Genomic DNA, 26,957 nt, shown 5'->3' on the forward strand with positions numbered 1-26,957 from the left:
AGAGCTGACGTGGCTGCATGTGACCCCCACGTTGTTCCCGTCATTGGAAGGGCTCCACAGCTGCTTCTGATGTGTGCGTAGTTTCTTTCTTTTCTTTTTTTTAAATTTTCACTCAAGGATATGCTTTTACTGCTTTTAGAGACGTAAGGTGGGGAGAGAGAAAGGAACAATGATGAGAGAGAAATACCAATTGATTGCCTCCCTTGCTCTCCCTGACCAGGGATCGAACCCACAGCCTGGGTCTGTGCCCTGACTGGGAATCAAACCTGCAACCTTTGTGGGCCAACATTCCAATCAGCTGAGCCCCCGCCAGGGCAGCACCCCGCGCTGGAATGGCTCCTGTCGGACATGGGGCCTGGCCCCCGTCCTCGCCATGCCAGCAGCACGGGGTGAACAGCTTTGTGGGTGACTGCAGAGCGCCCAGTGTTGGCTTTGGGACACAGTGCGCCCTGCCTGCCTTCCGGGAGCCCGGACTGAGCCAGCCCCGGCACGGCAGCTTTCGGCCAGCTTTCCTGCAGCCCTTCCCATCGGCTTGCTCTGCCAAACCGGGGAAAGAATTCCATGTCCTCTTTTCCTAACGCACCTCTTCGAGGAAACTCGAATAACGGGGGATAGTTTTAAAGGGCTGTTCTCGGCTAGCTGCTGAGTAATGAGCTTTCCCGGGCCGCGGAGAAAGGGCTGTTACCGGAGCGGCCGGGCCTGCACCCTGTGGGCTGAGGGGCTCTTCCCGGAGGGAGCGCTGGTGAGACACCCCACAGGCGGACCTCGCTCTATTCACAGGCGGACCTCGCTCTATTGCGCTTCCAGACACTGCGCTTTTCACACGTTGAAGCCAAGACCCTCCACCAGCACCACGATGACGCCTGGCTGAAGGCGTGGAGGTTGTTGAGCATTTCCTAGCAGTCAGGTTCAGTCCGGTGTGCACATGTTTCAGACACAATGCTGCTGCACACTTAGTAGACTCCAGCATGGTGTAAACGTAGCATACGCGCTGGGAACCAAACACTCCGGTGATGTTGGCTTTGGAGGGACGGCCGGGCCCGGGCCGCCGGGCCTCGGAGGGCTGCCCGCGGGGCTCTGCCCCCTGCCTAGTGTGCTTTGGGGCAGTCCTGGTGCAATAGCGTGAAGGAAAATAGAGGGTCCAGAGTGTGAAACATCCGCTGTGAAACCGGTTGGCCTCCGAAGGGTCTTGTCCCCCTTCGCTTTGGTGTCAGCGTTGCACGTGGTGATATCGCATTGGTGTTCAGTGATGAGTCGGTTAAATTGGTAACGTGGGCGGAAAGTGTTTTCTCTAGAGAAGACTGATTCGGATCCGGTGGGTAGGGAGAAGGGAGAAAATAAGATGCTCTGAGTTAGAAGGAAACGGAGCACACAGCTCCAGTTTGTAGTGTAGACAGAGCTTACTTCGCAGCATTGGGTTAGCACCTAACTTCTTCTCAGAATTAGGAAAGGCACACAGACCAGGCCCTGGCCGGACTCAGATTACGGGACAGGGATGCCACCCGTTCTCAGGGAGGCTTCGCCGTGGCTGTCCGCGTGGACTAGAGTGAGCACGCGTGTTTGAAATGGCCTCCCTCCTGCAGGTGGTCGATGCCTGCTGAGGGCAGGGTGCTAGCTGGCAGAGGGCGGGCAGTGAGGTGAGGGCTGCGCTCTGGAGGGCAGAGCTACAGGAGTCGTCCAACCTGTTGGTTCTCACGCTTGTCCATCTGGACAGCTGCAGTGAAAGAAAGGGAATAGAACAGTGTGCTGCTCCCTTTCTAGAACTTTCTATCAATTGGGCACCTGACTTGTTACTTTGTGCATACTAATTTATTCAGCTTTGTCCGGGTGGCGTGGCTCAGTGGTTGAGCGTCGACCTCTGAACCAGGAGGTCACGGCTCAATTCCTGGTCAGGGCACAGGCCCGGTTTGTGGGCTCGATCCCCAGGGTGGAGTGTGCAGGAGGCAGCCGAACAATGATTCTCATCATTGATGTTTCTATCTCTCTTTCCCTCATAAAATGAATAAAAATACATTTTAAACAAATTCATTCAGCTTTTATGAAACACCTATAATGTGCCCGACAGTGAAGATACAGAGGTCTCAAGAAGTTCAGCCTAGCAAGGGAGACAGAAGAGAATAATTGGCGTTACTTATGGTTATTAAGTACTAGAGGCCCAGTGCATGATTGAATCATGCATGTGTAGGATCCCCTACACGCTTTCGCTTTTGATCACGGGGAGCTGGGTGCCTGTCCGCTGGTGCACCAGGCGCCGGAGGCTTCTGAAAGGCCTGGTGCCTGAGTGGACAGGCACCCAGCTCCCACACTTTCCTTTCGATCGCTGGTGCACCAGGCCTTTCAGAAGCCTCCGGCGCCGTGGCTTCTGAAAGGCCTGCTGCCTGAGCGGACAGGCACCCAGCTCCCACGCTTTCCTTTCGATCGCTGGTGCACCAGGCCTTTCAGAAGCCTCCGGCGCCGTGGCTTCTGAAAGGCCTGCTGCCTGAGCGGACAGGCACTCAGCTCTCCCGCTTTTGATGGTCCGCGAGGCGGGACGTCAGCTCGCTGCCCCAGAGGCCCCTTCTGTGCCGCAGCACAGCCATGGCGCAGACGCTGAGCTCATGCCATGCTGGCGACGCAGCTCAGCATCCCGCCGGCCCAATCAGCTACCCCGGCCACCCCGAGTCCAGCCCCCCTGCGCCTCCTGGCCAATCATGGGCATAGCGAAGGTACGGTCAATTTGCATATTTGTCTATTATTAGGTAGGATGTACCAGGCACGTAAGATGTGCCGTTTGTGATCCTCACAGAAGCCGGGTGCAGAAGGCAGGTGTTGTCCCCCTTTTCCAGCAGGGGTCGATGAAGCTGAGTTCACCGTCACTTAGTGACAGAGTGCAGAGGGGTTCAGACCAGCCTGGGTGTGGTCTCAGAGAGGAACTCAGATCCCAGGCAGTGCTGGGCTCTAGCACAAGTCACTTCACCCCTCTTTCAAACCAAGTAGAACATCCTATCTCATAGGGTTATTTTGTGTATTACAATGAGATCTTACTGATCCCAAAGCCACTAATAATAATTACAGTAGATCCCTCCTTATCCACAGGTTCACTGTGGTCCAAAAATATTAAATGAAAAAAATACCAGAAATAAACAATGAATACGTTTTAAATTGCCTGTCATTCTGAGTAGTGTGATGAAATCTTGCTCCGTCCTGCTTTGTCCTGCCCGGGTGTGAATCATACCTATGTCCCGCGTACCCACGCTATATATGCTCCCAACCGGTTAGTCACTTAGACGCCTTCTCCGTGACCAGATTGATTATCAGAGAGAGAGGGACACGCACACGCACACACACACGCACATGCACATGCACACGCACAGGGCACACATTCATGTAACTTTTAAGACAGTGTATTGCTACAATTGTTCTATTTTATTATTATTCTTGTCAATTTCTTACTGCCCCTAATTTATAAACTAAACTTTGTCATAGGTATGTAAGTATGGAAAAAACACAGTATACAGAGGTTTCGGTACCTTGTGCCGTTTCAGGCACCCACTAGGGGTCTGGGAACGAGTCCCTGTGAATGGCGGGGGGGACTCCAGTACAGTACTGAGTCTTACTTACAGTGGCCTTCTTTCCGCAACAGCAGGCGTCTCTGTGCAAACCATTAATGATGCGTCTAAGCTGTGGGAGAGGACGGTCTTCAGTGGTGTGGAGTACTGAGGAGGGAGCATTGTAACCTGGACTGTGAGAGTCAGAGCAGACTTTCCAACGATGGCGCTCTGTGGGCTGTCCTGAAAAATTAGTAGAAGTCATCCCCCCAAAAAAAGATGGGGAGGGATATTGCAGCGAGAAGAAGGTGTAAGGGGAAAGATGTGAGAAAATGAAAAGGCACAGCAGAGGAATTACCATGTGGGGGATAGGTGAATCCTGAGAATGGGACCTGGGGAAGACAGGTAGCCTGGTCAGATTGTGTAGGGCCTGGGATTCAAGGTAAACTTTTTATTTAGAACTAGTGGCCTGGTGCACGGATTCGTGCACACTTAAAGGAAAATAATTAGAATAAATCTATCTATACTAGTATATAAAACTCTGACTGAATGACAGAACAACTGAATGGCAAATAGACTGAATGGCAGAACAACCGAACAACCGGTCATTATGACGTGTGCTGACCACCAGGGTGTGTGTGTGGAACATGGTTTGTGTCAGCAGCAGGCAGCAGAGCACGGAACATGGTGGGCATCGGCCGCAGCGGGATGGTGGAGCAGGTGAGCAGGGGGCGCCAGACCAAGGCAGGGCGCCGGTCACTGTCATCGGGGCGAACCTCTGGTGGTTACTGAAAATTCTTTGCTTCTGTGCATCGCGGTCCCACCAAGCTCGCACCTGCTGCTGGCGCCGGCCCAGCTTGCACCCGCTGCCAGCACCAGAGCTGCCGCTCGCACCCACTGCCAGAACCCAGCACTGTCCCCGATTGCTCGGCGCCGTCAGCAGGTTTGAGCAGCAGCTGCCGGCCCCAATCGCCCCTTAGGGCTTCTCCACCTCCCCCTGCTCCTGAGGGACGATCGGGGCAGGCATCCGCCTCTTGCACCCGCTGCCGGCAATGGCCCCGCTCACACCCACTGCTGGCACTGGCCCAGCTCGTACCCACAGCCAGCACTGGAACTGCTGCTTGCACCCGCTGCTGGCGCCTGGCCAGTCCCAATTACTCGGCACCATCAGCGAGTGCGAGTGGCGGCTGCCGGCCCAAATCGCCCCCTGAGGGCTTCTCCACCTCCCCCTGCTCCTAAGGGGCAATCAGCCACTCGCACCTGCTGACGACGCCGGCCCCGCTTGCACCCCCTGCTGACACTGGCCCCAATTGCACCATGCCGTCAGCGGGTGCGAGCAGGGCCGGTGCCGTCAGCGCATGGGAGCAGCAGTAGCAGGAGCAGGGCTACTGGTAGACGGGACCCAGGGCCGCGGCAGGAGGTGCCGGGCGGGGCGTGGAGGATGGGCCAAGACCTGCCCCTGTGCCCACCACAGCCTCATGGCCCACAGTTCCTTTCAAGGTGCACGAATTCGTGCACTGGGCCCTAATGCACGAATATTGCTATTTGCCCTTTCTCTGTAATGGATGCTGGTTGCCGTCTGAGGGGCAATTGGGCTCCCGCCCTGCTCCCTCAGTGCCTGGGAGCTGGGCGGTAGCCCTGCCCCCCCTGTCCTGCACTGCCGTTCCTGGTTGCGGTCTGTGGGGCGATTGGCGGGGTGATCAGGCCCCGCTCGCATCTGCCTTGGCATGGCGCCGCCCGCTCACCTGCTCCACCATCCCGTCATGGTCCCGCTCTTTTCAGGGCCCATCGGGGCCAGCAGTGCCTCCACTGCCGGCTGCCAGCGCCGCGTTGCTGACGTCCGCCATGTTCCACCCCGCCCCCTGGTGGTCAGTGCACGTCATAGCAAGTGGTCAAACTTCCAGTCCAGGGGACAATTTGCATATTAGGCCTTTATTATATAGGATAATTTTAGACTTACAGAAGTTACAAAGATAGTACAGAGAATTCCCATAACCCCACACCATGTTGCCCCTATTATTAATGTCTGACATTAGTATGGTACATTTGTTACAGTTGATGAACCAATATTGGTCAGTGTTATTACCTGAAATCATACTTTATTCAGATTTCCTTAGTTTTTACTTCATGTCCTTTTTCTGTCCCAGGATCCCATCCACGATACACATTACATGTGGTTGTCATGTCTCATCAGGCACCTCTTGCCTGTGACAGTTTCTTACAACTTCCTTGTTTTTGGTGACTCTAGTGGTTTTGAGGAGTATGAGTCAGGATTTTTGTAAAATGTTCTTCACTTGGGACCTTCTGATGTTTTTCTGTTTATTAGACTGAGCGTTTGGGAGGAAGACCCCAGAGGTGAAGCGATGCCATTCTTATCACACCCCAGCGGCACATGCGAATGACGTGACCAGTCCCTGTCGTTGTGGACTGTCCTCACTGTGTTTGTCGGGTCGCCTCGCCCCACCCACTCAATCTAACACCTAAAGCTAATCTTTCAGCTTTAGAACAGTTGAGCTATGATCCTACTACCCAGAGCTACATGTTGTTAGTTTCTGTCCAGAATTTTAGTTCTGTTCTTTTTAAAAACTCCTTAAATTGGACATGTTTTTTAAAAAAAGTATTGTTATTGATTTCAGGGAGGGAGGAAAAGGGAGAGATAGAAATATCAATGATGAGAGAGAATTATTGATTGGCTGCCTCCTGCATGCCCCACACTGAGGATTGAGCAACCTGGGCAGATGCCCTGCCTGGGATTCAAATTGTGACCGCCTGGTTCATAGGTCGACACTCAACCACTGAGCCACACTGGCCGGGCTGGACATGATTTTATTTTTTTTATAGGTAGTGCTTACAAAATCTTGTTTAGTTACTTTTCTTTTTCATTTTGAATATCAGCCTTCCTTTCAGGATGTTTTTCCTGAGCATATTCTTTAGTATACTTCAAGTCTCCATAAGTGTTTATGTGAAAATGTTCCCATTTTGCCCATGTTTCTGAGAGTTTTGCAGGATACATTCTAAGATTTCCTCTCGGTACATTAAAGATAGTATTCCACTATCTCTGGCTTCTATTGCTGTTGGTTTGTCATTTATTTGGAGGTGATATTTTTCTCTCAGGCTTTAAAAATTTATACCAACCTTTACTCTAAAGGCACTTAAAAAAAAAAAAAAAATATATATATATATATATATATATATATATATATATATTTTTTTTTTTTTTTAATTGATTTTTAAGAGAGGAAGGGAGAGGGATAGAGAGTTAGAAACATCGATGAGAGAGAAACATCGACCAGCTGCCTCTTGCATGCTCTCCACTGGGGATCGAGTCCGTAACCAAAGGTACATGTCCTTGACCAGAATTGAACCCAGGACCTTTCAGTCCGCAGGCAACGCTCTGTCCACTGAGCCAAACTGGTTAGAGTTTGTTCGTTAATCTTCACCTGAGGATATTTTTTCCATTGATTTTGAGAGACAGTGAGAGAGGGAGAGAGAAAGACATTGATGTGAGAGAGACACAGCGATTGGTTGCCTCCTGCATGGGCTCTGACTTGGGATCCAACCTGCAACCTGGGTATATACACTGACCGGGAATCGACAATGCTCCAACCAGCTGAGCCACACGGGCCAGGGCTGGGGCCCTCTTCTCCATTTCCTCTCCCAGCCCTGCAGGCAGCCATTTCTCCACGGAGGCCTGTTTCTTTTCCTGTGAACCCAGATCTGGGAGCACGAGGTGCTCAGTTGTTGCTGGATTGTCATTGCATCAGGACCCTCTCAGTGGGCAGAACTGGGAAGTAAACGAGTGTGTGCACGCAGACATGTGCACACACCCACGTTTCTAATTCTATTGAAAACTATGATGTCGTACTGTTACCTCATTTCTCTGGAGCACCACAGAACTTTCTCTAGCATCCCCCTTGCTGTATTTGCAACTCATTCACTCAGAGTAATTGTTTTGAGGATCATTCATGTTATGTGCTTCAATAGTTCATTCCCTTTTTTTGCTGAGTTTTATTCCATTGAATGGATATACCACATTTTAGGAAATTGCCAGACTTTCCCCCCAAGTGATAGTATCATGTTACATTCCCACCAGCAGTGCGTGAGAGTTCCAGTTCCCCCACATGATCGCTACACCTTGGTGTCAGCCTTCATTTTAATTTGCAATCCAAATGAAAACTTTAAATAATTTTCAACTACAATTGACGTACACTATTATATTACTTTCAGGTGTATGTACAACATTTATATAATTTACAAAGTGATCACTCCAATAAGTCTAGTAACCCACCTGGCACCATCCTATATAATAAAGAGGTAATATGCAAATTGACCATCACTCCAACATACAAGATGGCCACCCCCATGTGGACACAAGATGGCCTCCACAAGATGGCCGGCAGGGGAGGGAAGTTGTGGGCGATCAGGCCAGCAGGGGAGGGCAGTTGGGAGGGACCAGGCCTGCAAGGGAGGGCAGTTGGCGGGGGACCAGGCTTGCAGGGGAGGACAGTTGGGGGACCAGGACTGCAGGGGAGGGCAGTCAGGGGTGGCCGGGCTGGCAGAGGAGGGCAGTTAGGAGTGACTGGGCCAGTAGGGGAGGGCAGTTGGGGGTGACCAGGCCTGGGGGGGGGGGGGACAGGTAGGCGTCAATTAGGCTGGCAGAGGAGTGGTTAGAGGGTGATCAGGCTGGCAGGTAGAAGTGGTTAGGGGCAATCAGGCAGGCGAGTGGTTGGGAGCCAGCAGTCCTGGATTGTGAGAGGGATATCAAATTGGACAGGGTGCAGGCTGAGCTGAGGGACACCCCCCCCCCACCCATGCATGAATTTCGTGCACCGGGCCTTTAGTAGTTATTTTAATATTATTGACTATATTCCCTATGCTGTACTTTACATCCCTGTGACTGTTTTTATAACTGGCAATTTGTACTTCTTAATCTCTTCCCAGTTTCCATATTCCCAAACCCCCTTCCATGTTGCAACCATCAAAATAGTCTCTGTATCTATGAGTTTGTTTCTTTATTTTCTTTTTTAGATTCCACATATTAGCAAGATCATATGGTATTTATCTTTGTCTGACTTATTTCACTTAGCAAACCCCGCCCCCCCAGTCCATTTCTGTTGTTACAAATGGCAAAATTTATGTGTACATCTGTGGGCCTATTGTTTTGTATCACAGATTTTTAAGAATTTGAGTGCACTTCAGAAGTTTCCTTTCAAATTAAATCTTTTTAATAAGTTATCCTATCTAATAAAAGAGTAATATGCAAACCGACTGTATCTCCGCTACACCCACAAGCCACACCCACCAGCCAATCAGGAGCGAATATGCAAATTAACCCAACCAAGATGGCTGTGGCCAAGGAGCGAACAGGAGGCTTATGTTTCCCCAGTATTGGAGGAAGCCAAGTTCTTGGCCTGCCCTGGCCTCTGCTGAAGGCTACAAAGTTTCAATTATAGAAGATAAATAAATCCCAGATACCAGGGCCTCTGCTTGGGTTGCTTGGGGGCGTGGCCGGCCTGCAAACCACCACAGGCCCCTCGCTCAGGCCTCCCCACAGCCCAAGGGAACCCCCACCCTGATCCGGGACAACCTTCAGGGCAAACCAGCCGGCCCCCACCCGTGCACCAGGCCTCTATCCTATCTAATAAAAGAGTAATATGCAAATTTACCATCACTCCAACACACAAGATGGCTGCCCCCATGTGGTCAAAGATGGCTGCCCCCATGTGGACACAAGATGGCCGCCACAAGATGGCCAGCAGGGGAGGGCAGTTGGGAGGGATCAGGCCAGCAGGGGAGGGCAGTTGAGAGGGACCAGGCCTGCAAGGGAGGGCATTTGGGAGGGACCAGGCCTGCAGGGGAGGGCAATTAGGGGTAACCAGGCCAGCAGAGGAGGGAAGTTGGGGGTGACCAGGCCTGCAGGGAAGGGCAGTTGCGGGGGGACCCAGGCCTACAGGGGAGAGCAGTTGGGGTGGGACCAGGCCTGCAGGGGAGGGCAATTAGGGGTGACCAGGCCTGCAGGGGAGGGCAGTTAGGGGCAAACAGGCTGGCAGGGGAGCAGTTAGGCATCAATCAGGCTGGCAGGGAAGTGGTTAGGGGGTGATCAGGCTGGTAGGCAGACGTGGTTAGGGGCAATCAGGAAGGCAGGCAAGTGAGCAGTTGGGAGCCAGCAGTCCTGGATTGTGAGAGAGATGTCCGACTGCCCGTTTAGGATCAGGCCTAAATGGGCAGTCGGACATCCCTCAAGGGGTCCCAGATTGGAGAGGGTGCAGGCTGGGCTGAGGGACATTCCCCCCCCGCCCCCGTGCACGAATTTTGTGCACTGGGCCTCTAGTGTAATAAAAGCCTAATATGCTAAGTGTCCTGTCATCCGGTGACTGGTCAACTGTTCAATCAATCAAAGTGTAATATGATAATGATATGCTAAGACCGCTCAACCACTCGCTATGACGAGCACTGACCACCAGGGGGCAGACCCTCCGACCGGTAGGTTAGCTTGCTGCTGGGGTCCGGCTGATCGGGACTGGGCAAGAAGGGGCCGGACTTGCCCTGGAGCCTTCCCGCACTCCCTCCCTGGCACCAATCATCCACCGGTGGGGTCCCTTGACCTGGCCTGCACCCTCTCGCAATCCGGGACCCCTCAGGGGATGTCGGAGAGTGACCTGTTTAGTATGAAGATAATAATTACACCTGCTTGTTAAATAAGAAATAACGTAGGAAAAAATTTAGAAATGTTTCCGGGGACTTCAGAGCCTGCTCCTCGCCCCTATTACCCTGTGGTGGTGGCGAGTGTGCAGGCTCTATTGGGTGGATTTCAGTCCAGGGTGGGTGATGGCATCAGGTTCTGAGGTTAAAGATCAGAGTCATGTTGTTGATCATTGCTTCACATGTCTGTTAAATTACAACAAGCATTCTCTTTATTTCTACCAAGCCAAATTAGCAAGACGCAGTCAAGAACGAGACAATCTTGGGATGCTGGTCTGGTCACCTAATCAGAATCTATCAGAAGCAAAACGTAAGTTTTAAAGCACTTTTATTTTTCACCTTCTTACTTAATGCAAAGTTTTAAATAAGTTTTGTAGCTGCAAGTCCCTACATATGACAATTTTCTTACATTTTTAAAATAATTTCAAGAGTTTGAAAGTATATTTCTTTACTGTAGCCTGTCATGATGATTGAAAGATTTCTAACCTGTGGTTTCACAATTTGCTTTTTTCAAAATGCACAGCTAATACTGAAGTAACTAAGAGGAAAGGCCTAGAGGGGAAGGAACATTATAATGCAGTGTATAACTCCATCAGCCCGGAATGTATAGGGTTGTAAAGATGAAGAGTTGAACAGATTTCTAATTTGAAAGATTACAAAGGTCAAATGTGTGATTTTGGAATGGGCATCGTAATACAAGACTTAAGCCTAGCTACAAGTAAAACGTTGGAATTGGCTGTTTCATGTGTTTAAAATCTTATTAGGATGAATATTCTGGGCTACTTTGGATTTGTATGGGGAGGGGGGCAGGTAGGGGACCTAAAGCTATTAGTAATATTAATGGTTGTATTTTCAGAGTTTGCTTTTTCAGATTTTCTGTCCCCTTTGCTCAAATGATCCATTCAAAAATAATTTTATATCTGATGTATTACCAGACCTTTGCCATTTTCAAAGTTTTTTTTCTTCATAACTTAAAAGAGAGAAGAAAAACTAAATTTCTGCCCTAGTTGGTTTGGCTCAGTGGATAGGGTCTTTGGTTCTACTCCCGGTCAGGGCACATGCCTGGGTTGTGGGCGTGATCCCCAGTAAGGGGCATGCGGAAGGCAGCCAATCAGTGATTCTCTCTCATCATTGATATTTCTATCTCTCTTTCCCTCTCCCTTCCTTTCTGAAATAAAAATATGTATTAAAAAAAAAAAGAAAAACTAAATTTCCTTTGAGAATTTTTTAGTGGGGGTCTGGATGGAATTAATGGGAACTTGGGAACTTGGAAATCACATGCAAAATTTTTGGGCACACATGCATTTTCTGGAGAAATGACATTGGATTTTCCAAAGGCTCTTTGACCAATAAAAAAGGCTAATAGTCAATTCTGTAAAATAGGAATCAGTGGTGAATGCTCATTAGAAAACGGTTAAGTTGTGAGCAGAGGCTGGACTCGTAGGCTTTGGCAAGGGTTCCCATGTTCTGTTCTGCAGCATTAAATAGTGTGAACACATTACTGCCAAGGAGTGTGACGATGCTGCATGTTAAATACCCCCCTCTTGTACTCAGCATCCGTGTTAGCATTTATGACGCAAAGAGCTCATATGGTAAAGAAACATGTTTAGTTTTGGTCAAGAAGGAACCTTTTTGGTACAATACCCTCCCTGGAACATGGGAAACTGAACTGCTCTTACTAATGCTAAATTTAGCAATAATAATCTATAATAATAAAAGTGTAATATGCTAATTAGACCAGGCAGCCAAATGACCTTCCGGACATCATTCTGGACGTCCTTCCGGACGAAGCTGCAGAGGCGGGGGCCAAGGCAGAGGTGGTTAGGGGCGATCAAGCAGGCAGGCAAGTGGTTAGGGTTGATCAGGCAGGCAGGTGAGCAGTTAGGGGCTATCAGGCAGGCAGGCGAGTGGTTAAGGGCGATCAGGCAGGCAGGTGAGTGGTTAGGAGCCAGCGGTCCTGTATTGCGAGAGGGTGCATGCCAGGCTGATGGACCACCACCCCCACCTCCCCGCACGAATGTCATGCACTGGGCTTATTAGTCTATATCTAATAAAGAGGGAATATGCAAATTGACCGTCATGCCGCAACAAGATGGCAGCGCCCACAGCGGAGGTGGGGGGTTTCTGTAACACAAGATGGCTGCACCCACAGTGGAGGCTGAGTTCCTGTAACAAGCCTTAACGAGCAATCAGCAGGGACCTGAGACTGCATGGCGCTGGGCCTGGGGCCGGGGGACCTCAGGCTGCGCCCCACCATGGTACTGGGCCAGGGAACCTGATGCTGTGCCCCCCCGCCCCAGCGCCAGGTCGGGGGACCTCAAGGTGCGCCCCCTGCCCCGGTGCTGGGTGGGGGGACCTCAGGTTGTGCCCCCCGCCTGGCAGGGCTTGATGGGGGTGGGGCCAGCCGGGTCTGGATCTAGCCCAATGGAGGTGGGGCTGGCCGGATCTGGGTCTTGCATAATTTCAAGGTGCAGGTGGGCGGGGACTTGACTCTAGGTCCCACGACGCGCCCAAGATTCTGACAGGAGGAAGATTTTCATATACATTTTACTAATTTTCTTTCATCTCTGACATTTCTATTATAGAGAAAGGGCAAATAGCAACATTAAAATATTTCCTCTAATTAATTTCCTTTTAATGTGCATGAATTTCATGCATTGGGCCACTAGTCCTATATAATAAAGAGGTAATATGCAAATTGACCATCACTCCAACACACAAGATGGCTGCCACAAGATGGCCGGCAGGGGAGGGCAGTTGGGAGGGACCAGGCCTGCAAGGGAGGGCGGTTGTGGGGGGACCAGGCCTGCAGGGGAGGGCAGTTTGGAGGAATGAGGCCTGCAGGGGAGGACAGTTGGGGGGGTCCCAGGCCTACAGGGGAGGGCAGTTGGGGGCAAACAGGCCGGCAGGGGAGGGCAGTTAGGAGTGACCGGGCCGGCAGGGGAGGGGAGTTGGGGGTAACCAGGCCTGCAGGGGAGGGCAGTTGGGGGCGACCAGGCCTGCAGGGGAGGGCAATTAGGGGCAATCGGGCCAGCATGGGAGCAGTTAGGCGTTGATCAGGCTGGCAGGGGAGTGGTTAGGGGGTGATCAGACTGGCAGGCAGAAACAGGGGCATTCAGGCAGGTAGGCAGGCAGGCAAGTGGTTGGGAGCCAGCAGTCCTGGATTGTGAGAGGGATGTCAGATTGGAGAGGGTGCAGGCTGGGCTGAGGGACACACACACCCCTGTGCACGAATTTTGTGCACCTGGCCTCTATTATACATATAAAAGCCTAGGCGACTGGTTGCTATGACACGTGCTGACCACCAGTGGGCAGACACTCAACGCAGGAACTGCCCCCAACCTGCAGGCTCCCTGATTGCCGATGGGGCCTGTGGCTAACCTCCTGGTCCCTCCCCCCGACTGACAAGTCCCAATTGCCCAATTGGGGCTGGGCCCCGGGCTGGGACAGGGAACCTGGGGTGGGTGAAGGTGGACGCGGGTGGCGAGGGAAGGAGGGTGGGGGAGACGGGGAACTGCGCAGTGGTGGCACACGGGCGGTGAGGGAAGGATGAGGCGGGAGGTGGGGAACCTGATTGGCCCTGATCACAGGTCAGGCCTAGGGACCCCACCCGTGCACGAATTTCGTTTACTGGGCCTCTAGTATCAATATAATCTGCTTGTAAGAGTGCCTTGATTTTGCCTCCGTCAGACTGCTGCTTGATGAGTTTATAGTGGAGAACAGAACAGCAGAAGGAAGTGTGTTGGCATTCCTGATGTCTTCACTGCACGGAAGACCTAAAGTACTCCCTCTCTTTTTTGAGCACTTGCAGTAACTTACAAAAGCACCCGGTTCCATTTTGAACATGTTCTTTCTACCAGAGAGCTGAAACGCTGCTGCCTGAGCGCTCTTTCCTGATCTCTGCTCACTAACCTGCTCCCTGACGTCTCTGAGATGTTGTCATCCTACCTCGTTGGCCGTCTCGCTGCAAGTTAAGGGTTATGAGATGGTTGATTTTGGGGTCTCTTTTTATCTCTGTTGCCCTCCTGGATATATTGTATTTGGTGACAATGCCCATTTTAAAAATATATATATTTATTGATTTCAGAGAGGAAGGGAGAGGGAGAAACATCAATGATGAGAGAGAATCATTGATTGGCTGCTTCCTGCATGCCCCCCACTGGGGATTGAGCCCTTAAACCGGGCATGTGCCCCTGACTGGAATGAAACCGAGACCCTTCAGTCCACAGGCTGACGCTCTATCCACTGAGCAAAGCAGCCAGGGCGACAATTCCCATCTTAAATTACGGTGCCCAGAACTGAATATTAAGAATATTGGGGCGTGTCAGGTGGGCTCCCAATCCAGTTTCAGATGGTTTTCCCACCGCCCCCCATTGTGGGTCCCAGCAGCTTGGGCAGCTGGGATGGCTGGAGAAGCAGCAGCGGCCAGTCAACCCAGGTTCTCAAAGGCTCAGCCCTCAGGCCCCCAGCTGCCTGCCACCTCCATGGTGCCCAAGAGGAGGTCAGCTCCCCTTATAGGCAGCGAAGGAGGAGCCTAGGACGAGGTCAGCAAGGCTGTTAGCCAAACCTGCTCCTGCAAAAAAAAAAAAAAAAAAAAGGAACGAAGCCAAAAAAGGTGGCAGGAAAGGATAAATCTGCAGACAAAAGTGTATACGGAAGGGAAAGGGGAGCAAAGTAAAAGCAGGCCCAAGTGGCTGACCAGGAACCTAAAGATCTACCTATGGAAAACGGAGAAACTGAAAAGGAGGAGAGGCCAGTGTCGGGTGAAGCAGGAGCGAAAGCAGCCAAGTCTGATTAATATCACACACCATGTCTTATCTGTGGTCCCTGTCTCCCTTCTTGCACAATCTAGAGGAAGATTTTTGTTGTGTAACGCTGGTGGTCTTGATCCGGCATCTAGAAGGGTTCAGGAACCTGGAGAAGGGCTGTGTGTACATTAAATAAGAGTCCAGAGACGAAATATAATTTTGAAAGACATTTGGGGCGGGGGGCGGGGAGGGGGCGGGCAGAGGAGCTTGGCTGAAGAAACCAAGTCCTCCTTGTCTCAGAACCCCTTGCTTTTTATTAACACAATTTGTCCTAAGGCAAGGTGGAGATATACACATCAAAGGGTAGGGTTAGGTCCAGAATCCATTGTCAGATTGGGGAATTGCCTTCGGCTGTTCAGGTGTTTGGCCAACAGGAGGCAATAACATGTAGATTAAGATGCCCTGAGCTGTCTGGCAGCAAGCAATCAATTTTTGTGTCCCTTTCAGGTTTGGGGAAATGCCTTTAGCCATTCCCAACAGGCGATAACATATGTGATTCAGCCCTTGTTGAGTCCCCAAGTTCCATCAACCTTTCGATGAAACTCTTATAATTATGTCATGCTGGAACTGGCTTCTGGCAGTTGTGAATCCTCACCCAAGCTTATTTTTTCATTGATTTTCAGGGAAAGTGGAAGAGAGAGGGAAGACAGCGAGAAACTTCAATGGGAGAGAAACACATCAATTGGTTGCCTCCTGCATGCCCCCAGCCAGAGCCCGGGCTGGGGAGGAGCCTGCAACCAAGGTACCTGCCCTTGACCGGAATTGAACCGCGAAACCCTTTGATCCGCAAGGTGACGCTTCATCCACTGAGCCAAACCGGCTAGGGCCAGGGGAAGATTTTTTTATCAACTATTTTGCAAATGCAAGTTTTTTTAGTAGCTCTAGAAACATTTTTAAGAAGGAGGAAATTCTACCTCATCCCAATTTATAAGAAATAATTTTCTGGTTGTTTATTTTTTGGTACAATCAGGAAATAGTGGGATGTTGAACATGTGAGGTTTTGTCTTGAGTGTCAGCTAAGCATTACGTAGATGGAGGTAGTTCTTATATCCTATCCTACAAAGCATGCTAATGGCCGTTTGGAGTCAGTCGTGCATATGTCTTGAATATTTTCAATTACTTGCATTCCATGGTTTTGGCAGAATTGTTCCTAAAGAAAACCACTCCTCCATCTTGACTCTCCCTGTCAGAACCTTGTGCGCTGACGGACGGTGGCCTGGGAGCCTGTCCAGCTTTGCTGGCTCTGCCAATTGGTTCATGTTCTGAACGCAACTCGAGACTTGGGTTCATGGGCTCCAGTCCTCTCTGCGTTGCAGCCACGACCCTGTTCTTACGGTTCCCGCGGCCAGTGCCTCCTGCTGTTGGGCTCCCTGTCGGCATCTTTGGAGCCAGAGTTTGATTCTAATGTTATCTTATCCAGAAGAAAAGAACAGAATGTGAAAAGTTAATAGATTTTAAAATAATGGTATTGGCTACAGTAAAATTTCAGCTTTAACGTAAGCCCTTCCTGTACTGGTTAAAACTTTAAAAACCAATCTAAAAGTATTATTTGTATATTTTGTTGAAAGTTCAGAAGACGCAGAAAAGAATAAAGAACCCGTTCACTCATTATTTCGTTATCCAGAGATACTTGTTAAACATCTTGGGGTGTTTTTGTAACCCTTCTCCCCGCTGTGCATATTTATATAAGTGAGGTGATGGCATTTCTGTCTATGTAGGTGCATATAGTAAGCTTTCACTTAACATCATCAATAGGTTCTTGGCAACTGTGACTTTAAGTGAAAAACAGAGTATAACAAAACCAGTTGTACCCCAGGCTAGTTGATAGAACAAGAGTTAAGTTACTGTTCCAAACTTCTAAATGAAGACCCAAAACATTCCTTTTTAAAAATATATATATTTATTTATTGATTTCAGAGAGGAAAGGAAGGGAGAAAGAGATAGAAACATCAGTGAAAAGGGAGAAGCATTGATTGGTTGCCTCCTGCACGCCCCCTGCTAGGGAGTGAGCCTGTTACCTGGGCATGTGCCCTGACCGGAACCAATTGTGACCTTCTGGTTCATAGGTCGATGCTCAACCACTGAGGCACACTAGCCGGGCAAAACATTTCTAATATTAGACATTGAAATAAATGTGAGTTATACAGACATCTAAGAATGATGAATAAAAACAAGTCAGATAACGATTTTCCAACCCACTGATTCCAGTTCAGGGTCACAGGTGGCTGGACCCTCTCTTGGCTGCTCAGGGTGCAAGGTGGGACCACCCTAGACATCCTCCCATCTCCGGTGACTTCACAACCACTAACACACTCACACTGGGACTGTGTAGACACGCCATTCACTTCCTGTGCACGGCCCTGGTCAGGAATCTGTTACTGCCTGCCCCCTGCCCCCTCCCCCCAATCAACGTTATACAAAACGATGTTATTCCAGGACCTGCTGGATGTGTGTGCCTGTGCACTGTCTTCCTGAACACACTGACTTCCGCATTTCCCTGTTGTGAATCTCTTGTACATATTTTTTAAGGAAATTGATTTCAGAGAGGAAGGAAGAGGGGGAGAGAGATAGAAATACCAATGATGAGAGAGAATCATTGATCGTTTGCCTCTTGCACACCTCCTACTGGGGATTGAGCCTGCAACCCAGGCTTGTGCCCTTGACTAGAATCGAACCCTGGACCCTTCAGTCCGCAGGCCGACACCAAACCGTCTAGGCTCTTGTACACATTTTAATAGCTGTGGACTCTTCTAACATGTGGGCATATCAGTGTACTTAACCATTCTTCTAGGGAATAGTTAGGTTGCTTCTAATTTGTTGGTTTTGTAAAAGAAGGCTGTAGCAAAAAACTGAACCATAGAGCTTTGTCCTCTTATTTTTGTTTTTTTGTTGTTGTTTTCATTGTGTTTTTAGTATTTGGTTAGGCTATATCCCTAGGAATGGAATGTGCGTTGATGGAATTTATTTATCTGCTAAAGTGTGAGTGTGGGCTTGTGAGCAGGTGCTGGTTTGTGGAGCTTTGGGAATCATACTCCTTGATTAATAGTCTAATCATAAGCCTTAAGATGTGATTATAGTGTTAATGCAAACAGCACTAATGATTTCTCTGCCATCTGTCTTTCCCCCCATTATGTAGGCAGAAAAGAAGTCTTTTTATTTTGAAATAATGTGAAAGCGTTGGTTGTCCAACGTTGGTTCTGATTCTGCTGAGAAATGGGGTAATTTTGAGCCTGCGTAGATTTCTAAATGAGGTCCCCTGTGCAAGTCCTATGTTGTTTCTTCTCAAGTAGCTGCTGAAGTTCTGCCTCTTAGGGTTACTGCAAGTTCACAGAATTACTTTGTGGCCATGAAAGTAAATGCTATTGTAGTCATTTCAAGCAATACAGAACGTGTAATGTAGACAGGTAAAGCCCTCTTATAGTTACTATTTACAATAGATACGCTTTTGCTAATATTTTAAAACTTTTTATCACAAAATATGAGCTGTTCAGCAATTTACTGTTATCAGTATATGTGGGACTTGGTTCTGTCTCAATAAATTTACCTAATTTTTAATAGGTATGGGCGTGTCATAATTTAATCTTTTATTATTTTTTTAAACAAAGTTCCCTATTAGTGGATGTTTGAAATCTTTTTGATCCTTTTTAAAACTCTTTTTAAAAAGCTGTAGTGAACATTTTTATTTCTTTAGGATAAACTGGTAGTTTTAGGACAAGGAGCAAATATATTCTTATTTTTTTTCTTTTCTTTTTAAAAATAGATTTAATTTTTAGACCAATTGAGCATAAAGTAGAGCTTTCCCACATACCCCAGCCCCCACACAGGCACAGCCTCCCCACGATGGGCGTCCCTCACCCAAATGGCACATCGCTTACAGTCAGTGACCCTACATTCCACTCACACATTGTTATCACCCAAAGGCTGCAGTGACATTAGGGTTCACTTTTTTTGTACATTCGATAAGGTTTTTTTTGTTGTTTTGAATTTTTATAAGAATTTAGGTAAGCCAAACTGACTACATGCTGGGGAGCAAGATCTCAAAGGCTGCCCTATCAGTTTTGGCAGATGTATGCCAGGTACCATCCTTGTAGCCTCCTGAGTCCTCTGTGCTCTGCCCCTGCAGGCCTCCCCACCCCCAACTCCTGGCAGCCACTGCTCTTTTACTGTCTCCATAATTTTGCCTTTTCCAGAATTCATATAGTTGGAATCATACAGTATGTGTAGCCTTTTTCAGATTGGCTGCTTTGACTCAGTAATAATGTACATTTGAGATTCTTCCACGTCTTTTCCATGGGTTTATAGCTCATTTTCTTTTAGCGCTGTACAATATTCCACTGTCTGGATGTACCACAGTTTATCTATTCAAGGGCAAATATGAATGAAGCTGCTGTAAACATCTGTGTGCAGGTTTTTATGTGGACATAAGTTTTGTGGACAGTTTTCAACTCTTTGGACAGATGCCTAGGGGCAGGAGTGCTGGGTTGTCTGGTACGAGTACATTTCATTCTGTGAGAAGCTGCCAGCTGTCCTCCGAAGGGGCTGCTCGGCGCCCTCACCAGCGGCTGGCGCTCGTGCTGGGTTTGGGCCATTCTAACAGGTGTGTGGCTTGTTTTCTTCTAGACTAGAGAAGAACGCATGCACACTAAATAAAGTAAAGTAGTGGGAAATATTCTGCGTCTCCCAAGTTAGTTGCTGTGACGTTAACTTTCTGGGTGTCTGTTAGTTTCTATGAACATATCTTGGTGTGTGTTTTATGTCACACTAGTAGCCCTGCACACAGATTTGAGTAGCTTGCTGCCGCTTGCCTCAGCTGGCCACCCGCCCGCCCACCGCCGCCGGTAGCTCTCCGCTGCTCGTAGCTCGCTGCCCCGTCCTCAGGGAGCTCTCCACCCACCCACTGCCCTCCTGTAGCTCCCCCCTCCCCACCCTCATAGCTTGCTGCCCTGCCCCCTCCTGTAGCTTGTAGTTCGCTGCCCCACCCTCCTGCAGATGCGTGATCTGGTCATTACGCGGTTGGTCGTTAGACCTCACGGCTTAATGGATAATTAGCATATTCCTCTCTTATTATATAGGATAATGTGGGTGTTTCATAGTTTTAAGCATTTCTACTAGTAAACAGCGCTGCAGAGAGCATCCTTGGAGTGGTCAAATGGGGCATGCATTTAAATTTTATGGATTTTTCCATGTTTTGTCTAAAGATGAGTGTGTCTCTTTTCCCAAACCTCCCTAACACTGTGTGTATTAATTATTTTCTCTAAAAAATATTTTGCAATTATAGTTAACTAGTAGCCTGCGCATGAATCCGTGCGCCAGTAGCTCTCTGCGGGGCCTGGCCACTCCGCACCCACTGCCCAGAGGCTCTCCGCGGCCCAGAGGCCCATCCGTGGCCGGGCGCAGAACGCTTGCCTCGTCGACAAAGCAAGCATTCCGCCAGGCCACTCACGCTGCCTGTTCTCAGCAGCCTCTTCCCTGGGACTGGGGGACTCCGGCGGGGCTGAGAGGACTGGGCGCCGCCATCTTGTGGCTGTGGGCACCACCATATTTGTGACGGAGTGGTGGTGAATTTGCATATTACCTTTTTATTAGATAGGATGGTAAAATATGCACAGCATAAAATTTTCCATCTTAACTTTTTAAGTGTACTGTTCACCGTTATTAAGTACATTCACATTGTTGTGCAACCAGTTTCCAGAACTCTATTCATCTTGCAAAACGGAAACTCGGTCCCGGAAAATAACAACTCTACGTCTCCCTCTCCCTCCACCCCTAGCAACCACCTTTCCACTGTGACTCGGTGGATTGGCTGCTCCAGGTCCGCATGTAATGGATGCATATAATACCTGTTTTGTGTGACTGGCCTAGTTCACTTAGCAAAATGTCCTCCAGGTTCATCCATGGCGACGTCGCCATTTCCTTCATTCTTACGGGTGAATAATCCCCGTTATGTGGGGAGGCCACATTGTGTCTGTCATTCGTTGACGGGCACTCGCGTGGCTTTTACTTTGGCTGCTGTGAATCATGCAGCCGTGAACGTGGGTGTGCAAACATCTCTCCAGACCCTGCTTTCCGTTCTCCTGGGTGTGCATCCAGAAGTGGGGCATCCCGGGTTTGCTGATGCTGGTTTTTTAATTTTTTGAGGAACCACCATGCTGGTTGCCACAGCGGCTGCTCCGTGTTACCCTCCTCCTGACAGTGCACAAGGGTTCCAGTTCTTCACATCCTGGTCAGCACTTCCTTCCTGTTTTGTTTTGTTCTGTTTTGCTTTACAGTAGTCATCCTGCTGGGTGTGAGATGCATCTCACTGTGGGGCATATGAATTTCTTAAAAACTTAGCTGAGCTGATCAGGAAAGGATTTTCATGAATTATTTTGGAGGTTGAGCATCTTTGTATTTTGACTTTTTAATTTTTCTGTAAATAGCAGTCAACCTAAACATTTTTTATTTTATTTGTTGTTTTTTAAAAATTATTTTTAGTTAAATTTATTAATCTTATCTGTGGCTTCTAGTGTATAGTCATGTGTCAGAGCAGGGCCCTCCCCCTCAATATTATGGACACGCATACCTGTTTCTTCTGTCCTCCCTCCTCATTCACACCATTGTTCTACCTGGAACATTGAACTTGTGCCCTTCACTTACGTTAACCTCATATGCACTTTGGTCTATGTCTGGACTCTGGATTTTGTTTCGTTGGTGTATCGGTTGATTTGGTACCATTTTATTTTTCTCAGTGTTCCTGGCTCATGTCTTTATTCTTCTAGGTGAATCTTTAGTGCATCAGGATTGAGGGTGACAGGAAGCTTATATTCTAGTGGAGAAAGAGGGAAAATGACTATGTAAACAGATTTCTTCTAGTCTCACTTTTGCTTTTCAGGTGTTGAAAACTGAGTTCAGTCTAATGCTTACGGTCCCACAGCTAGTTAGTAGCCAAGTTTCTTCTGGACTTCTGGTCTGTAGCCTGCGTTAGTACACACATCTGCCTTCCCGTCCTGCTTCGTTAAATAAACGGTAATTGAATACTGATAGCACACTAGCTGCTTTGGGCTGTGTCTAAGATGCAGCCTTTGGGGATGCCGAGAAAATGGGTCTTGTAGAGACATTTCATGTAGAGGAAATGTAAGTCATTTCAAGTAACAGAGGAGAACAACAGGGTGCAAATAGTCCAGTGAATGACTGTGGGGATGACTGAACAAGGCCGTGAGACTCGGGGCCAGTGGAGTGCAGGGAGCTGAAGCATGTGGTGGGCTCTGGAGCTGGACAGGGAGAGGAACTGCAGGTGTTCTCGATGGGAGAGTGGACAGTGGATGCTCATGTTATTTTAGCGCCAACGTCTCCTCTGTTTGGTGCTCTGATGCTCCCTTGGGACCCGGCAGGAAGAGCTCTGGTTTCCTGGGCGGCACTGAGGGAAGCGGTGGAAGCTGTTGACATTTAAGTAAAACACTGAGGCATGGATGGGTTCGCGGGCTGGGCCGGGGCACCAGTGCATTCTAGACAGCAGAGAGACTGGCATTTGCACAGACGTGTAGACGTGGGAGGAAATGCACTCTTCACTTCGGAGCCCAGCCTGGCTCTGACACGTGTTGTCCCTGGGCAATGAGAAGCCATGAAACGGGAAAGGCAGGCAGACTTACAGGGATGAGGTTTTTGAGGGGTTTTAGCTAAAAGCAAAATAATTTACATTATTTGTCAAGAAAGCTCTTGACAGCCTGTGATTGAGAGCAGAGCTGGGGCATGGGGGGTTTGGGGGGCCTGGAGGAGGGGCTGGGGTTGGGGATTGAGGGGGCGTAGGGGGGCCTGGAGGGACTGGGAAGACTGGAGGGACTGGAAGGATTGGAGGGACTGGGACTGGAGGCTTCCCTGCGAATAAGCCATCGCGCACGTCCTGGTGAGAATGTGACGCTCTTACTAGGCCAGTGCTGTTCTGGGAGGCTGTGAAGGCAGCAATGTCAGGAGTGGGTGAACTTGCTCAAAGAAGATGAGGTCATAGGAGTGTGGGGCTAGGTGCTGGGCCAGGTGGCCTTCAGCATGCCTGTAAACAGGATGCTTTTTGTCTGTTCATCAGCACTGTTAGAAATAAGGCGAGCCCCCCAAGTCAGGGGTTCTGGTAGAACACAAAACATACTCAGGAGCCAGGCAGCAAGGCAACCATCTTTACTTCTACGTAGAAGGGTGCACACACATGGTCTGGAAGCGCGTGCACACCTAGCAGATGGGCTGCTTGGGTTTATAATCCCTTACGCACGTGACCTGTCCTTTGCTCTTGATTGGAGCTCAGGTGCACAGTCTTTCGAGATTGGCTAATTCAAAGGGAGGGGTTGGCCTTTGCTCTTTCAAGATGGCAGCCCAGGGGAGCTGCAAGCCATGCGGCCAACATGGCGGCTGCCAAGTCACGCCGTCCAAAATGGCGGCTGTCTAAACTGTTCTTTGACAGAAAAGATGACTTGTTTATTCTCACAGCACTGTTCCATCATTGATCCCTCATGGGTATGAGACGCCTGCTAGGCCCTTGGTTCTGCCCCTGTCCGGCCCTGTTGTGATGCGTGCAGCTGCCCTACAGGGGTGCTCCTCTCTGCTCCTCCCCACCCCATTCCAGGCTGCCCTCCCTCGGGCCTCCCTGCTCCTCCACATGATCTGCACCCTGCTTTGGCAGTCTCCTCCCCACGGGCCGCTGCTGTGCTGGGTGCAGTACCTGTACTTCCACGCCTGCGGAGACCTACCTGAGGTTTGCACTTTGTGTAGAGAAGCAGTTGAGGGTTAACTAAACAAGGGATCTCAGAAGGTGTTTTTACTAGAGAATCTTGTCTTTGAAATGTATTTAGAGTTAGGCCAGCTCTTATTCACAGTTCATTTTACCGTTTTAAGGAGAAACAAAAAATATAAAACTGTGGCCTGAGAGAATTCTTAGCAGGGAGCTTTAGAAGAGAGAACAGGATAGGAAGGGGAATATTGAAGGTGATTTTTTATTGTTGGATTCCTTCGAAGGGAGGGTTTGAAAGAGCTGACTTGGCACTGGAGGGGAGGCCTGCGTTTCAGCCACTCTCCCTGCTGGTGGTTTCCCAAAGAAGCGCCTCCTAGACTCTGCCGCAGGTGCTGCTGGGAATCAGTGAAACGGTCGTCGTGGTTACGTGTTATGTATTTCATCGGTCGTACCTAATGGGTGCTTTTGCAGTTATTTAAGTGACTGATGGTACTGTTTTTTGTTTTTTTAAACTTCTTTATTAATTAAGGTATTACATATGTGTCCTTATTCCCCCGTTACCCCCCATGATTGTACTGTTTTTATTTGATGACAATGAGGAGAAACTGGTGAAATGGTGAGAAGCACTGGTCCTTGAAGAGGCAGGGACGGGACTCATTGGCTCTGTGTCAGGCTGGCTGGGTGGTGTTTCAAGCTGGCTGACTAGTAACTGTAGAGAAAGAAACTAACACACGCAACATGCTAGACATGCCACATTTAAAATTGTGTCAAAAACCAAAGGCAAATTCGAGACTTTAAAATAAGTCTACTTTCTTGGAGTGAGACCCGCCTGAGACCTGCAGCATACGTGGAACTCGTTCTATGTCAGCGCATGTCCTTCACACATTTCCAGGAGTATGCTGTGTGCGGAAGTTTCACAGTCACGAAGTCAATGTAAATGCCTAAACTTTCACATGAACATGTAGTGAATGTCAGGAGTCTCTATTCAGAACATTCCAGTCCGCTATAAATTCAAGCCAAAGACCTGGCCGTAGGGCATCAGGCCCTGCATCGCCCGACCCGACCCGACCTCTGCCTCCTGAACCTTCCAGCATGCTCCCCAAGCCGGGCTCCTCCCAGCCCTCCTCGCCATGCCGCAGCGGCGCTCTCCGGAGGCCTCCTTTGACCACACTAAAGTGGCCACGTGCTCGCTCCTTCCTCCCGTCGATCACCCGGCCTAGCACTACTGTGTCTCCTCTGGCGAGCACAGAGGCGGGCCCTTTGTTCAGTTCTCCATCAGCCCGCTGTTGGCATGTGGGAGCAGATGATGGGGTGGGCACTCCTGGATGGAGATGGTAAGTACAGGCTTGGGGGCTCTGTTTTACAACTCGGGCCATTTGGGGACCATTCCTTGGCTCAGTAAATATTGGAGCGGCTGAATGTGTCCGGCACTGGAGGAAGACAAGACTGAGCATGCTAGCCCCGGCCAGTGCAGCTTTGTCTAGTGGGAACTGCCAGTGTGATTGTGAGCTCACTGCCCTAGGGAGCAGGACTTCACATTCTCACCTGTTCGTTCTGTGACAGGAGGATGCAGGGGTTCGGGTGGGATAAGCTAACGCTGGCCTTGGTTTTCAGCTTGTTATGAATAAACTAGAGGCCCAGTGCACGAATTAGTGCATGGGTGGGGTCCCTCTGGGTGGCCTGCGGGGATGGGGCCGAAACCTTCAGTCCAACGCTGCCTGCAGCTCCTACCTGCTGCTCCCACTCATCCCGGCCCCGATCAGGAGAGGTTCGTGCCGCAGCAGCACTCACCAGCCGTGAGCCCTGCGTCTGGCGCCCTCCCGAGGGGAGTTGCAGAATCTGGCCGAAATCAGCTCTCTGACATCCCATGAGGGATCCCGAAGTGCGAGAGCGCGCAGGCCAGGCCAAGTGCAAGATTGGGGCCAGGGAGGGACTGCAGGAGGGCTCCAGGGCATGTCCGGCCCCATCTCACCCAGTCCCCAACAGGGTCAATCAAGGCTGGCCAGCTGGGGAGGGATCATGGGAGGGCTCCAGGGCGTTTCAGGCCCATCTCACTCAGTCCTGATCTGCTGGACCCCAGCAGCAAGCTAACCTACCGGTTGGAGCATCTGCCCCCTGGTGGTCAGTGCACGTCATAGCGAGCAGTTGAGTGGCCTTAGCATATCCTATCTAATAAAAGAGTAATATGCAAATTAACCATCATGCCGCTACACCCACAAGCCACTCCCACCAGCCAATCGGGAGCAAATTAACCCAACCAAGATGGCTATGGCCACGGAGCAAGCAGGAGGCTTGATTTTCCCTGACAATGGAGGAAGCCAAGCCTTCTGCACACCCTGGCGGGTCCAGGCCTCCACTCAAGGCTACAAAGTTTCAATTATAGAAGATAAATAAATCCCAACACAAATGGCGGCAGCCACAGAGCTGGAGAGAGCAGGAGGCTTGAGTTGCCCCTGGCGATGGAGGAAGCCAAGCTCCCGCAGCCCTGGCCTGCCTTGGCCTTCGCTACAAAGTTTCAATTATAGAAGATAAATAAATCCTAACAAAAATGGCTGCGGCCACGGAACAAGCAGGAGGTTTGGCTCTGCTCAAGGCTACAAAGTTTCAATTATAGAAGATAAATAAATCCCAGATACCAGGGCCTCCGCTTGGGTCACCGGGGGGCGTGGCCGGCCTGCAAACCACCACAGGACCCTCACCCAGGCCGCCCCCTGCCCCAAGGGAACCCCCACCCTGATCCGGGACACCCTTCAGGGCAAACCAGCTGGCCCCCACCCGTGCACCAGGCCTCTATCCTATCTAATAAAAGTGTAATATGCAAATTTACCATCACTCCAACACACAAAATGGCTGCCCCCATGTGGACACAAGATGGCTGCCACAAGATGACCAGCAGGGGAGGGCAGTTGGGAGGGACCAGGCCTGCAAGGGAGGGCAGTTGTGGGTGATTAGGCCAGCAGGGGAGGGCAGTTGGGAGGGACCAGGCCTACAAGGGAGGGCAGTTGGAGGCAATCAAGCCTGCAGGGGTGGGCTGTTGGGGGGGACCAGGCGAGCAGAGGAGGGAAGTTGGGGGCGACCGGGCCTGCAGGGAAGGGCAGTTGGGGGAGACCCAGGCCTGCAGGGGAGAGCAGTTGGGGGGACCAGGCCTGCAGGGGAGAGCAGTTAGGCATCAATCAGGCTGGCAGGGGAATGCTTCTAGTCATTAGAATATTACCTTTTGATTGG

The 26,957-nt window shown here is 49.9% G+C and overlaps 1 protein-coding gene across 1 annotated transcript in view; it reads left to right on the top strand.

Moving 5' to 3' along the window:
- Positions 1-26,957, top strand: part of RCOR1 (REST corepressor 1) — a 105,376-nt gene that overhangs the window by 46,651 nt on the left and 31,768 nt on the right. Inside the window, 1 exon segment of the mRNA XM_079767885.1 lies at positions 10,456-10,539. Within this exon segment, the coding sequence (XP_079624011.1) occupies positions 10,456-10,539 (84 nt within the window).

Source organism: Cnephaeus nilssonii (genome assembly GCF_951640355.1).
Source record: "Cnephaeus nilssonii genome assembly, chromosome: 4".
NCBI lineage: Eukaryota > Metazoa > Chordata > Mammalia > Chiroptera > Vespertilionidae > Cnephaeus > Cnephaeus nilssonii.